This window comes from Vanacampus margaritifer, chromosome 3 (genome assembly GCF_051991255.1).
Source record: "Vanacampus margaritifer isolate UIUO_Vmar chromosome 3, RoL_Vmar_1.0, whole genome shotgun sequence".
Taxonomy (NCBI): domain Eukaryota; kingdom Metazoa; phylum Chordata; class Actinopteri; order Syngnathiformes; family Syngnathidae; genus Vanacampus; species Vanacampus margaritifer.
In genome coordinates, this window is record NC_135434.1 from 5,792,081 (window position 1) to 5,807,682 (window position 15,602).

Genomic DNA, 15,602 nt, shown 5'->3' on the forward strand with positions numbered 1-15,602 from the left:
TAGGCAAGTGCAAGCCCCCACTCTGTCCATTTTTAAAACTTGTCTTAAAACACATATTTATTCTTTGACTACTCAGCATCATTTGAGTGTTTTATGGTGTTTACTGTTTTTGTTATTAATTTGCTGTTTTAACAGTCTTTGCTATTGTATGACAAATTTTTACACCAAGTGCAGCACTTTGTATGCGGCGATGGTTGTTTTAAAGTGCCTTATAAATAAACTTGAGTATTTAGTTGGCAATTTAGTTTTTAAACAGCATGTTAACATGGAATTAATTAACATACAGTAGAAAAGATCCTTTTTCATGGTTATCCTCTAAATGATGATTAACTCTTTCACTGCCATGGAGGTTAAAAGACGTCAAGTAAAAACCTACGGAGGGCCGCCAATGACGTTAAAAGACGTCATCCAATTTTTTATTTTATTATTTTTTGAAACGGGTGGAGGAAAGCCTTGGCCAGCTGTTGTGAAAGTTTCAAGCAGATCTAGTTAGCCTAATGACTATTTTTGGCCCCTAGATGGCAGCAATGACTCTCTTTTGACAAGATTGGGTAGGCGTCAGTAGAAGACGTGAGGCGGAGCTAGAGCTGGGGAAGGGAAGAGAACATGGCGACCGGTTGCAAGCAGCTCACGGTCGAGCAGTTTTTTTCAAAGACGAAAGGCATCGACCAACGCTAAAGAGCACATTGATGACGACGATGATCATCATGGATGATGATGATGGTGACTCCGAGGTTGGAAGCATTGACGCGGCAGTAGAAGACGTGAGGCGGAGCTAGATGGCTGAAGAAGCGAATGGCGACCGGTTGCAAGCAGCTCACACTTGGGAATTTTTTTCAAAGACGAAAGGCATCGACCAACGCTAGAGAGCACATTGATGACGACGATGATCATCATCGATGATGATGATGGTGACTCAGTTGGAAGCGCTGATGCGGCGGCTATGACGACGTCATAAAGGTTCACGGGCTAGCGATGCTAACACCGGAAAACGCGGAGCACAACCGAGCACGCTCAGGCGGACGCTCAGGCGGACGTTCAATCGGACGACGAAGAGTGCCCCGAGTCCAATGCAAATTCATCGGAGTAGTGGGTACAGTCTGCTACTTGCTATTCCCCGGAAAAAAAGGCCGTCAAGAAAGTGTAACGTCTGCACGCGAAACGGACAATCGAAGTGAAACGTATCTGTTGTGCAAATCCTGCTCCGTCTCCTTGCACGCAGGGTAGTGTTACAAAAAGAAAAACTGTATTTGAAACATCCACATAATTGTAAATAGTACCACAGTTGCACACATTTGTAAATAGTTTGCGAAATTGTTTTGTCAAATTGTTACACTGTTGAATGGAAATAAACGTATTTTGCAATCTAAAAACACTTTTTCATTGTTGGTGGTGGTGTATTACAGAAGTAAAGCACTATTTAGGTGTTTGTGGCATCATTCATGGACAAAAAGAAGTGTACAATTCACTAGAGTGCATGAAATAACATCGTTTCACAAAAAGCTCTTTTTCTCCGCTTTTGTTTCAAAACAGAGCATTTCGGTGAAAGTAACCATTTTCTATTGTTGATTACTGAAGAACGGAATAAGGTAGAAACAAACTTTTTTTCTGATGAAAGATGGGAGTCCAATCTTTCATTTGGTAGTATGTGTGTTTCCATAGTCCAAACACAACGTTTTCTGTGGACCTTGAAAGATCAGTCAAAATGCTTAAATCGGCTGGCACTGGCGACATCCCGTTTCTGAAAACGTCTGGCAGTCAAAGAGTTAAAGTTTGACATGCTCCACCCACAAAATAGCATAGATTCAATAAAAGCTTTGCAGTAATACCTGAGTGTCGGTACAAGGCCTGGAATTGGCCTAAAATGCTTGCTTCAGACCAAAGTGGTTGGCTTGCTGATCAATGTGGGCGTGATTCACAGGCTTATAAAAAAAAAAAAAATGGGTGCGTTTTCAGGAATGTTGAGGCCTCATGTTCCTAATAAATCAAATCATGTGACATTTATTCAGTCAAAGCTGAAATACTTTGAATTTAAATAAATTGGCTTTGTGGCATTGAATTGAGGAAGATTTTACGTTGCTGATTACTGACTGTTGATTCACGATATGATTAAGATCAGTCGGGACTATTTTTTTTTTTTTAAATGTCTCATTCATGACCGTGTCTTTTGAAATGTAGCAAAATTCATTTGTATTTCACTCAGGTTCTTCTACAGATGAAATCAATATTTCCGTTGCAACAGATGTACAGCAGTTGTCTCTCCGGTGACTTGCAGAGACAATCTCTGATGTTATTGAAGAATGAACTTCCTGTTGACCACAGCTGCAAGGATCAGTGCTTTGTTTGTTGACCACACTTGGCTGCCAAGCCTCCTGCGATCTATATTGGATTGTTAGTATCGATGTGTATCTCTCGGTTATTATTGCATTCGTTGCCAACGGGTTTTGTTTGTCCGCACTCGTTTTTTTGGAGCGGAAAAACTTCATCAAAGTGACAATCCCATCCATCCATTTTCTATATTGCTTGTCCTCATTACAGGTGAGCTGGACACTATCCCAGCTGAATTTGGGCGAGAGTCAGGGCACACCATGGACTGTTTCGCCTGCCCATCGAAGGCAGAATAATTATGTTTTTGACATGAGGGAGGGAGCCTGGAGACAACCCAGGGAGAGAACATGCAAACTCAACACAGGAAGGACTGTAAGGCAGATGTGCTCACCGCAACTTGACCGTGCCTACATTGACAATCCTTCTTGAATCGATTCCGGTTGTCCTTGTGGAGTTCTGGGTACTTCCTGGCTTCCTCCCACGGTCTAAAAATGTGTACAGCATGTTCTGGATGGACAACAATCTGTTGTTTTGTGGTTCCCATTGTTGAGTTTTATGCAACTGCCTTGGGATTCATTTCTGAACAGTGCCTAAGGAAATAAAACTTTCAGTTTATGTTGATTATGGCGGCGCCATATGGACAAAAGCGGTAATGTTGTGCCTGAAGGAAGACCACATTTCTCATGAGGACAAGCGCCTTGCGTCATTTCTGAGCTCACGACATTCAAATTGACTTCCGTCTTTATAACGAATGCGTAAAGGGGGAAGTGACGTATGCCATAAAGCAGTCAGCGCATTTGTAGTTTTTTGTGCCAGTGTTCCTACCATCCTCTTCAAAGTTGTTTAATGCCAGTAAAAAAAAGATGCAGACCCCCTCAGGCCATGGCAAAGGTACCATTCAACTAGTTTTAAGTCGATGTTTCATCAGAAGAGTTATGAAAATATTTTAAAAGCTCCTTACTGCTACTTTAAAGCTGCTGAATGCAGAACATTTAATTTAGCATTTCTACTGCCACCTGTGGCCAAAGAAGGAAACTGCACACTCCTTTCTTCACGTACACAATGCACACAGGACGTCGCATCCGCAGACAGAGGACGGGAAACCATTTACAAAACAACAATAAGTAAATAATTAAAAAAAAAAAAAAGTAATGTAAAAAATATGTGTTTCTTGGCTCTCTCTGTGTTAGACAGAAATCTGTGTTGGATCATGTGACTGACCAATAAAAGCATCTCTCTCTTTCGCACCTTAGGGATGCTCACAGTGGCCCCCAAGAGTTTCCACTGCGCCGACGCCGAGAGAACCTGCAACCCCTGCCTGGATGCCGCCAAAGCCTGCAACCTCAACGGCACTTGCAAGAGGCACCGTTCCGCCTACATCGCCACCTGCAGCAAGGAGGACCCCAAGGGGGAAGCCTGCAGCAAGAAGCGCTGCCACAAAGCGCTGCGGATGTTCCTGGACCGCGTGCCCACCGAATTCAGCCACCGGCTGCTCTTCTGCCCCTGTCAGACGGAGGGTTGCGCTGAGCGCCGCCGCCAGACCATCGTGCCCGATTGCTCCTATAAAGAGAAAGAAAAACCCAACTGCCTGGAACTGAGGACGGTGTGCCGCCAGGACTCCCTTTGCAGGTGCGTGTGGAGGGGGGAGGGTTCAGGGAGCATGTTAAGTAGGGGTTAATGGGGAAGGAGTTCTCATAAGGTCGGGGCATGAAGCAGTAGCGTAGCAGCGTTTGTCAGGGCCCTGGGCAAGTCTGGTATCGATGTCTTTTAATTGATGGGCCTGTGGGGCTTCCTGGGTCCACCGGTTTCAAGCTTTTTGGACCTTTTGGAAGACTGTACTTAATTTTGCCTTTGGCTATGCAAAAGTGAATCAAAATGCAATTGAGGAGAGGGGAGAGTAACAGCTCCCAAATGACAATAAAAAATAAATAAATACACATTTGATGCCACAGGGCAGCCACGCACCTTCCAAAGACAACCTTCAAAGCGATGCCATTCATAGCGAGAGCCGCCTGATACGAAATCCTCTTGCCGGGTTCAACTCATTCCAAAACATGCACTATTAAAACTCATGAATGACAATTAGCTCAGGCGCCAATCAGGGGGCCATCAGTAGGAAGCAGGGCAGGAAGTAAAGGTTTGCGACTTGAAGCAGGACCACTTTCATCGACTCTGGAGGTTTCTATGTTTAAAAATCTTTTTTTTTTGGTATGATCAAAATAAATCTTATTTTGATATCTGCATTGTCGTACCCAGCTATGAGGTCCATGAGGTGTTGAACTTTTACGTTATGAGCCCTATTTTCGGGCCGAGCTTAAGTCTAGCACAAAGTGTAGTCTAACTGTGTGCATGGGTGGAGTTTTCTTTCTTTTGATATTTTCCTAGACTAGCGTAGGTAAGGAGTTTGAATGCAGTCAACTCCCGGGCAATCGAAGAGGCTCCCTTAAAATTTGGCACATACACAAGAGCCGTAGTCGACTCTACGTGTGATGTAGATTATTTGAATTTGTAACACTGATTTTTTTCAGCTTTGAATTTTGACACCAATTTTTTTCCACGTTGAATTTCTAACACTGAATGCTGAATTTATTTCAGCATCGGAAGTCAATGTGTAAAAAAACCTAAATAACAACATGTCAAAAATTTCAAATGGAAAAAATTCAACATGAAAAAAATTTGGCATAAAAATTCAACGGGACAAAAATTCTGTGCAACCTCTGGGTATTTAATGAGAAGCAATCGATCCCCGTCGAAGTCATCCAACGTCCAACCAATCAGATTTTGCTCCACTGGTCATGTGACAGCGACATGGAAGGAAAAGACGTTAGTGACGTTATTGTTCATCTTACCATGGAAACGGTAACAGAAATCTTGCAAAATTTTAATGTTATTATTTATTTCACCTTTTCAAATGTTGGTTCAGATTTCAAGAAGGATCATTGAAGTTGACACGTGTTGACTTTCGATGATGTGGCGGGCCAGATCTGTCCCGCGGGACCTTGAGTTTGAAATCGACCTATGCGTTAGAAAAAATAGATGTATTCATTTCAGTAGTTCAAATCAAGAGATAAATCTCACATACAGATTCATTCAAAATAAAATCTCATTTCTATACATAAAACATTTTTGATTGTTTATCAAGAATTAAATACAATACTCAAATTTCACTTCTTGAAATGAGCTCCTTAAATACATTTCACGGTATTCTGAATTATTTAGATACAAGTGTATCTGCGTTGCCCCTAGAAGACCCCCACAAAACTCCTCTTTTAACTGGTCTTTTTTTTTTTTTTAATACATAAAACTGATCATAAAACAGAAAAAAAAGAGCTGCAGTACATCCGAGTTTATCATTATTATTTTTTTATCGACGGCAACAAGCAACGAGGGACTGGCAAAGAGTCACTTCCTCGACAGCAATTATCTTCCTCCTGTGGCATCTTTGACGTTTTTATGCTGTAACTTTGCCAGCAAACTAATTTCCCATTTTAAGGATGCTGTAGCTCTTCAGTGCAGGATGAACTTGTAAGGCTAAGTTGTTGAGACAATGCCCAATTAAGCCCCCCCCCATTAGTGTCTCACTTTGACTCCATGGCGACTCTGTTGCCTCCCGACAGCCGCGTTCAATTCACGCCTCGCCAGCCGTGACGTTTCTGCTTGTATTGGAGCCGCTTGAAAACAGGCAAAACGCCACACAATGCGCTGTTCGCCCGATCAACTGTAAGAATCTTCGCACTTTCCAGAAATGCGTGCGCGTGTCCAGTCAGTTCATTAGACTAATAGCACCAAAACTGTGATCCATTTGAATAATTTGAAGTATTTAAAAGCTCATTTGAGAGCCTAATGAAGTTCGACCGAGTGCTAGACCCTCGAACGTCCACCACCAAAAATAAAAGCCAGTATGAGAAACATCAGAAGGGGGAGGGGAAAAAAACATTAAGAGCTAATTTTCCATTTTCCCCCCACTGTGACAGATGATTAGGCAGCTGATACAGCCATTAGTGCCACATATTGGTGGCATTTACATGTTGAATACAGCAAGATGGAGCAAGCAACACCAGCAATTTTCTGGAAAATACACATCAACTTTGGAGCAAGATGCATTTTGTAGAATTTTTGCAGCAACCCAAATGAGTGCTAAATTGAATTCAAATCAGCTTTTATTTGGTTTATTACTAATTATAAGCGCTGTGTGGAAAATCAACTTACTCCGCTGCATATTGTATAATAGTGTTTTGCTCAAGGGCTCCTCAACAGTCACAAGGAAAATCTAGTTGCCCTGGTTTTTGTTGCAACAGGATCCCAACCGGGACCTGCAAATCCAAAGTCCGGGACCATACAGATGAACTCCTGCTGCCCCGAAGGGGATTTTTATTTTCAAGTAACCTCAAAATGTCCACATTCTATTAAATACAGTTAATTAAATTCCAGAACAGACTCCTTTAGTGTGACAATTTAGCAATAAATGGTTGCTTGTGCTAGCTGCAACTACAAATTCCCCACCGTCTAATTTCCTCTGCACTTAACTGGATTACATCTTACGCCATATGAGCAATTTAATCGATGTGTAATTACATTTTGTCGCTCTTCTTAAAATGCTCTGTTTACACTTTGTTTTTTGATCAAAGTTATCTTAGTGACTGGAGTGGGCAATTTTAAAAAGAATAAATCAACGACTCACACGCACACACAATCCAACTCGCTGCAACAGAAAAACTGTTCACAGGAAACATATACACAGTCTTTTTTTTTTAGACTAATACCAATATGAATACTCAACTCAAGTAGTCATCGATACCAACTACTGATACCAATCGTACTTTTGATACATAGAATTTCAAAAATATCAATGGCAAATAAGACCTATATATATCTCCAAGCGTCACATTTCCCCTTAAAATTGCCTGAAATTATTGGCAATGTCTTTATTCTATTTGTTCATAAAACACATATTTTGCGTAGCACATACAATAAAATGGATTTAAACAAATGTATAAATTTTTAACTCATTCACTGCCATTGACGGCTATAGACGTCAAAAATTCATTTGAACTATTTCTATTAGTTTAAAATGTTTCCCACTTTTGTTAAGAATATAAAAACCTAGAAAACTATTTTATTGTAGATTTTCAACAGATATAAAATTTGTAATTAATCATAACTTAACTATTGAAGTCATGCGATTAATTACAATAAAAAAAATAATAATCACCTGACACGATAAAAAGAAAAGATTATTAAAAATTAGGGGCTTCAGGCAATATATATTTTTTAATTGTAATTAATTGCATGACTTCAACTAGTTAACTCACGAATAATCACAACTTTTATATCTGTTCTAAATGTACAATATTTTTCCCCTAGGTTTTCATACTCTTGTTAACAAAAGTGAAAAAAAAAAAAGTTAAACTAATAGAAATAGTTCAAATTAATTTTTGACGTCTATAGCCGTCAATGGCAGTGAATGAGTTAAATCTCATCTGTTAGACGTGTGTGCCTTTTGTTCCTGATCGTAAAACAGCCACAAGTGAGCTGGTACTGGTTTCGGCCATCGCGACTTCCGATACCCTGAAACCAGGCCTGGTTTCGCCCATCCCTCGAAGTTATAAATATAATATTATTGTATCATGACAAATTTAAAATCGTAGCACAAATTTGTTCAAAAAATATTATTATTATTATTATCAAAATGTAATTATTCCAAATTTTCCAAATGAGTTGCAAAGGTCAGACACTCTTGAAAATGAGTTGCAGAAAACGTGTGACATTTGAGTGACGTTGGGACATTTAGCGGCATGCCTTCGACTAGTCTTGATCACTTTTGAGAAACTTTGCTCAAAAGCCAAATTCTTGCCATTAAATCCATCGCGACTTCCGATACTCTGAAACCAGGCCTGGTTTCGCCCATCCCTAAAAGTTATAAATATAATATTATTGTATCACGACAAATTTTAAATCGTAGCACAAATTTGTTTAAAAAAAAAATTAAATTCGTTCAAAAATGATTATTATTATTATTATTATTATTATCAAAATTTAATTATTCCAAAGTTTCCAAATGAGTTGCAAAGGTCAGACACTCTTGAAAATGAGTTGCAGAAAACGTGTGACATTTGAGTGACGTTGGGACATTTAGCGGCATGCCTTCGACTAGTCTTGATCAATTTTCAGAAACTTTGCTCAAAAGCCAAATTCTTTCCATTAAATCCATCGCGACTTCCGATATCCTGAAACCAGGCCTGGTTTCGCCCATCCCTCGAAGTTATAAATATAATATTATTGTATCATGACAAATTTAAAATCGTAGCACAAATTTGTTCAAAAAATATTATTATTATTATTATCAAAATGTAATTATTCCAAAGTTTCCAAATGAGTTGCAAAGGTCAGACACTCTTGGAAATGAGTTACAGAAAACGTGTGACATTTGAGTGACGTTGGGACATTTAGCGGCATGCCTTCGACTAGTCTTGATCAATTTTCAGAAACTTTGCTCAAAAGCCAAATTCTTTCCATTAAATCCATCGCGACTTCCGATACCCTGAAACCAGGCCTGGTTTCGCCCATCCGTAGAAGTTATAAATATAATATTATTGTATCACGACAAATTTAAAATCGTAGCACAAATTTGTTTAAAAAAAAAATTAAATTCGTTCAAAAATGATTATTATTATTATTATTATTATTATCAAAATTTAATTATTCCAAAGTTTCCAAATGAGTTGCAAAGGTCAGACACTCTTGAAAATGAGTTGCAGAAAACGTGTGACATTTGAGTGACGTCGGGACATTTAGCGGCATGCCCTCGACTAGTCTTGATCACTTTTCAGAAACTTTGCTCAAAAGCCAAATTTTTGCCATTAAATCCATCGCGACTTCCGATACTCTGAAACCAGGCCTGGTTTCGCCCATCCCTAAAAGTTATAAATATAATATTATTGTATCACGACAAATTTAAAATCGTAGCACAAATTTGTTTAAAAAAAAAATTAAATTCGTTCAAAAATGATTATTATTATTATTATTATTATTATCAAAATTTAATTATTCCAAAGTTTCCAAATGAGTTGCAAAGGTCAGACACTCTTGAAAATGAGTTGCAGAAAACGTGTGACATTTGAGTGACGTTGGGACATTTAGCGGCATGCCCTCGACTAGTCTTGATCACTTTTGAGAAACTTTGCTCAAAAGCCAAATTCTTGCCATTAAATCCATCGCGACTTCCGATACCCTGAAACCAGGCCTGGTTTCGCCCATCCTTAGAAGTTATAAATATAATATTATTGTATCACGACAAATTTAAAATGGTAGCACAAATTTGTTTAAAAAAAAAATTAAATTCGTTCAAAAATGATGATTATTATTATTATTATTATTATCAAAATGTAATTATTCCAAAGTTTCCAAATGAGTTGCAAAGGTCAGACACTCTTGGAAATGAGTCGCAGAAAGCGTGTGACATTTGAGTGACGTCGGGACATTTAGCGGCATGCCCTCGACTAGTCTTGATCATTTTTGAGAAACTTCACACATTCTTGCCATTAAATCCATCCAAAGCAGCTAAAACCCTCCCCCCCCAATTTATGATTGTCCCGATAATTGCTTGCGTGTGGGCATTGTGTAGTATGTTTTCAGACCAAGATTATTTCTTTGACCCGATGGCACTCAGGTGTCAGGGGTTCACGTGCGTATTGAGAGAGATGTAATAGAACATAAAAGCTCATTATCTGTGGCCGTGAAAGGTCAACAGCTCGATAAGCACCGAGCTACACATTATTGTACGGTACACACATGAGCTGGTACGCACACTTGACAATCTCTTACTTTGTTGGTACCCACATTCAGCCAAACGGTAGCGAGTGCTCACCTATGCAATGACGTCTTCCGTGTGACATCGGGCATTATTAGAAGACGGTTCTGGAAAAGATAGAAAGGAAAGAAAAAAAAAAAATTAGGAGAACTGATTTCATTTAATCGGATCATTTATTGACGCTGCAGCATTGGGCTCTAATCTGTGCCGCACCCTCCGATATGTTCTACAAGGAAATCGAATTTCAACTCATTTGTCATGCTAATGAAGACAGCGTCAAGACATTAGGACTTTATTTTGTGGCTCCATGTGAAGAAACACCTGCAGAGAAACCTTCTCAAAATTAGAGGCAACGCTCCTAAAAGTTAACTCTCAACAATACGCACCAGAAAAATGCCAGGGGAAACTTTTTTTTTCTTCTTCTCTTCCCTTTGGGAGATGTGTTGATTAAAGCAAGGGATGATCATTCAACGACAGGCCTGTCGACCCCCCCCCGGGGACATCCACCTCCAAACAGGATACAACAGCTCGCCCGCCCGAGTTTCTTTCATTCCAAATGCAGAGGGTAGCTTTTGGAGGAGCGGGAATGTTGTGATAATGTGGCGGAACGGCAAGGAGAAGAACCAGGAAGGTCTCACCAAATTGATCTAACTTGGACTGAAACCGAGATGACCACGCAGCAAACGGAGGACGAACAAGGGAAAGGCAAACTTATACAAAATTGCCATTCCGAGGGGGATTTGATTATATTTAATTTCATAATATCCACATACTGGAGTTGCAATATCGACTTAGTGTGACATTGATGAGCTACATAGTAGAATAGTCAGGGATGAAAATCATTGGCCAATGGCCAAGATTCCAGAGTCCAAATATTGCAACACAATAAAAATAAATACAAAACAAAAAAAAAATCGGTGGAAGCTGATGTCTGTGGATTTCACTCTGCTTTATCTATCCTTCCTTCCTTCCTTTCCTCAGTCTCTCCTTTGGTCTCTTGAGGTCTCCCTAATTTGTTGGAATTTAGATATTTCTGGGGTTGGTGAAAGACTCTGGTTGGTAACCCGGTGACGTCTGGTCGGTGCTGGGTTTCACTTTCACTTTCTTTTCTTTGATCCTTCCTCGGGTCCCCTGACAACCTCACGACTCTAGCTGGATTCTGAAGTATTCGGTTTAGGTGAACGGTATGGGATTTTTTAATAGGTTTTAGGTGAATTAATGAGTACACACTCACACATATATATATATATATATATATATATATATATATATATATATATATTTTTTTTTAATTATATATATACATATATATAAATAAATACAAAATAACAAGACAAGTCAAACCAACAAACCATTAAAACAGAGCACTCGAGATGACAAATGTAACAGTAAAAAAATAAAAAATAAAAAATAATAAAAAAAATAAAAATAAAAATAAAAATAAATAAAAATAAAAATAAAAATAAAAATAAATAAATAAATAAATAAAATAAATATATAAATATATATATATATATATATATATATATATATATATATATAAATAAATGTAACAGTAAGAAGGTGGGTCTTTACCTTTGTTTGCTAATTTTGAGTGAGAGTATTTAGCCGGTGACTCCCATCTGAGCGCAGCGACCATGTGAAAACATATAGTAAATGTCCACAAGTTCATTTAAGTACACTGGTGCTAAACCATTTAAAAACTTACAGGTTAAAATCAGCACCTTAAAATCTGCTCTGATGTGAACAGGAAGCCAATGGAGGGAGGCCAATACGGGGATTATATTTTCATACCTCGATGACCCAGTTAAAACCCAAGTTGCTGCATTTTGGACAAGCTGCAGACCTCTCACACTTTTTTTTTTTTAACTAGATAAAGAGCAATGCAATAATCCAATCTAAAATTCCTTCATTTTTCATTGCTAGGATTGGCAAAAAAATGACGAAAAAAAAAAAGCCGCACATGACCACTATTTAAATATAGTTAACTCACGATTAATCACAAATTTTATATCTGTTCTAAATGTACAATTAAAAAAAAATTCTAGGTTTTCATACTCTAGTTAACAAAAGTGGGGGAAAAAATGTTAAATAGAAATAGTTAAAATGAATTTTTGACGTTTATAGCCGTCAATGGCAGTGAATGAGTTATTATTATTATTTTTTTTTCTTTCAGGAAAAAAAAGCTCTCTATTATTAACTCTATTAACTCTTAACTGCAATTGTTAGGGTTCCAACTTCCATATAAGGTTCTATTCCCATTTTCCTCCGCCCTTCCAAAAAGGAAACTCAAACAACGCGCCGAGTTCATCTTCCAGATGCTCACTGAGCTTTGTTAAAATCTCTAGTATCTCTCTACGCATGGTGACCTCCAAGTTTTGTTCAGTTATTGGAGGGATATTTTTTACATTTTGATCGGTTTCCAAAAGAACCGAACCACAAAAGCCAAACTGCCCCAGTTGCAACTTGCACAAGTCAAAAGTCGTGTAAAAAATGCTCATTAAAATCACCCGTTCCAACTTTGCAGTACGACAATACTTTTTGTTGAAGTCATTTCGCATTCATATTGCTTCCAGGTGGAGCCCAGAGTCCCTCCAAACAAAAAAAAATAGATACTGTATCTGAGTGGGACTTCAAACATATAATATTGGCCGGGCTTGTGGTGATATTGTGCACTGAGATTTCATTCTCTAGCTCGTCTCTGCGGAGGCAATTGTTGATATTCAGTGCAGATCTGGGGACTGGACGACAAACGCGCGTTAAATGGAGCAGCACTCATTTCTTCCGCCCGGCTGTACTTCTGCCGCAGTTTGCTCCGATGTTATTTTGTTCCATAATCCAGCACGAACAAACACGCGTCGCTCCCCTCTGTTGCTTTTTCAACCTTCAAATGAATGCGCTCCTTTGAGGGCCCGCCGAGTCCAACAGCGACAGCAGGCTCTATTTGGACATCCAATTGCGGCTGGTGGAGAGTCGCATGGCTGTGACTAAGCAAAGCAGCTCGCGATCCATTTTAATGTCACTTGACGCCCGCGAATCCAAGGAGCACGGCGTCCCCCCGCCGTACATGTGAAGTCTATCGATTGGCTGCGGGATCAATGCAACACTTCCATCTTTGATTTACATCCCCCTCGTCACCGCGCGCACGGGTGGCCGCTTGCTCATTGAATGCTTTCCTACTGGTTTTCAAGGTGAAGTGCTTAGTCACAATCGATCGCCCAACAGGTGCACATAAACGTACGCGCAGGTTCATAATAGCTTAGCATTTACAGTTTTTATTTCTTTTAGACTTTAATTGCTTATTTTCTGTAAGTTTTAATAACTTTTCAGAGCAGTTTTGCTCATTTATATATATATATATATATATATATATATATATATATATATATATGTATATATATATATATATATATATATATATATATATGTATATATATATATATATATATATATATATATATATATATATATATATATATGTATATATATATATATATATATATATATTTTTTTTTTTGGAAAATGCTTCATTTTTGTTTAAATGTTCTTAGTTTTAGTAATAGTTTTATTTCTTTATACATGACATATTTGTCGAGTGCAAGATTTAAATTATTAATTTATTTGTTTATTTAATTTTAATCCTCATATGACTTCTGCTAAATGTTATGCTTGAAATAGCTTAAGTCATATTTACTCACAAAGTCTTTGACAGCCTCCCCCTCCCCCCCCCCCCTTCTTTTTAAATGACTTGTACTCCAAAACATTTTGTGCTTGTGATCACCACTGGATCGGAGATGTTTTTTTTCTTTGCCCCCTCCCAAACGCCTCAGTATCGCCCCCTACCCTCAGTATTTGGTCACTACACTAATACAGCTACTCAATTTTTTTTTTTTTGGGGTGGGGGGGTGGGGGGGTAATTGTCAACCACTTCTGGCACTACAGTATTTTTGCTTCTAAATGTTGCGCATTTTTTCCAGGTACTCCTGCTCATGCTATTTTAGATATGGATAAAATACGCGTAAAAAAATAAGTGTTCTGAATATATTTCATTTTTTCATTATACATTTCTTCCACTCTCCGAACACACTTTTGAAGAATTTTCTTTTTTTTTTTTTTTACAGAAAATGATTTGTCTGTGTGCTCTGCTTCAGCATAAAAAAAATAAAAAAAATTATTTGTGTGTTTACAGAACATGATATAAATTACATTTGAAAGCTAAATACAATGTTTGAGGTATCGAATATGACTTATTGTTGCGTTAGCTGTCAAATGTAACACTTTTGAATGAAAGGAATACAGCATTTCTCTCTCCCTTGACTATCACAAGTGAAGTGTGCAAACTATAAGAGGAAAGCTCCGATTTTGAAAATGAATCATGCGCCAACTGGTGACCTTTGCCTCGTATGTAGAGTTTTTTTCCCGACAATGTTGTGCAGTGATCGGGCCTTTGCTGTTGGCTGTGTGAGACATGCTGGCTGCACATGCAAACAAGATGAGCGACGAGCGAGAACAGAGAGGGAGGTCGAGAGCGAGTGCATTTCATTCCGATACTTGGGTGTGCTTTTGTGTGTGCGCGTACACTTACTGACCATCTTAAGCGCTCTATCAAAGGAAATATGCATCGATGTAAATGGCAGGCATCATTGATGAGGCATTCCTGTTTTCCTTCACATTCACTTCCTCTGGCGGTAGATCTATTATTAATGCAAATAGGACTTCTCATCATCTTTATGTGCAGGGTGATGTGTGTGGTTTGGAACAAACGGCGATATTCTTCTTATCTTTGATTTGCATTTCAGAACTTTTCTAACCGTTATTTGTTTGCGGAAGCTTTAGAAAAACGGATAAATACAACATGAAATATGTCTTTGAAAAGGCATATGTAAACATATTCCATCAAAGTGGAAGCCTCAGAAAACAGGTGAGCTGTGATTGGTCGTTGCCTGAGCAACATTGACGTGATCTTCAGTCGACAGCAAGTGGCAAAATGGCCGCCCCCTGAGATGGATAAAAACGGCTGGATTTTGCTGCGTAATTCGTATTACACTAATGTAATATTAACTGGTGGGCGGTGTCTGGTCGGTGCTGGATTTCACTTTCCTTTCCTTTCTTTGGTCCTTCCTCGGGTCTCCTGACGGCCTCACCACTCTGGCTGGAAGTGTTCGGTTTAGGTGAACGGTATGGGATTTTTAAATAGGTTTTAGGTGAACTAATGAATACACACACTCACATGCACGCACATACAAAATAAAAATAAAAAATAAAAAATATTTAAAAAAGAGAGAGAGCAATGACGACATGTCAAATCGGTAAAATTACCGAATGAACAATACTGGGCTCTGCCCAAAAAAATAAAAAATAATAATAATTACCAGAATACCATATTAAGACCAGTGGGGCTGCATATAACTCATTAATGTCCCCCAAAAATTGGGGGGTTGACTTTATGATGTAATTGCATTTT

The 15,602-nt window shown here is 38.6% G+C and overlaps 2 protein-coding genes across 6 annotated transcripts in view; one reads left to right on the forward strand and one right to left on the reverse strand.

Moving 5' to 3' along the window:
• The window catches only part of ela3l (elastase 3 like), a 138,851-nt gene that overhangs the window by 72,754 nt on the left and 50,495 nt on the right, over positions 1-15,602 (reverse strand). For 3 of the 5 annotated variants that reach the window (XM_077560394.1, XM_077560403.1, XM_077560402.1), the window contains exons 1-2: positions 3,577-3,755; positions 2,720-2,918 (exon numbers count right to left, since the gene is read on the reverse strand). The gene's annotated coding sequence lies outside the window, so the exon portion shown is untranslated. Of the gene's footprint in view, positions 1-2,719; positions 2,919-3,576; positions 3,756-5,043; positions 5,118-5,231; positions 5,345-10,195; positions 10,246-15,602 lie in introns of those variants that run through there. The other 2 variants (XM_077560396.1, XM_077560395.1) reach the window with 2 other exon arrangements.
• LOC144048440 (GDNF family receptor alpha-2-like) overlaps positions 1-15,602 on the forward strand; it is an 84,556-nt gene that overhangs the window by 42,566 nt on the left and 26,388 nt on the right. The window contains exon 4 of the mRNA XM_077560393.1: positions 3,582-3,957. Within this exon, the coding sequence (XP_077416519.1) occupies positions 3,582-3,957 (376 nt within the window). The remainder of the gene's footprint in view (positions 1-3,581; positions 3,958-15,602) is intronic.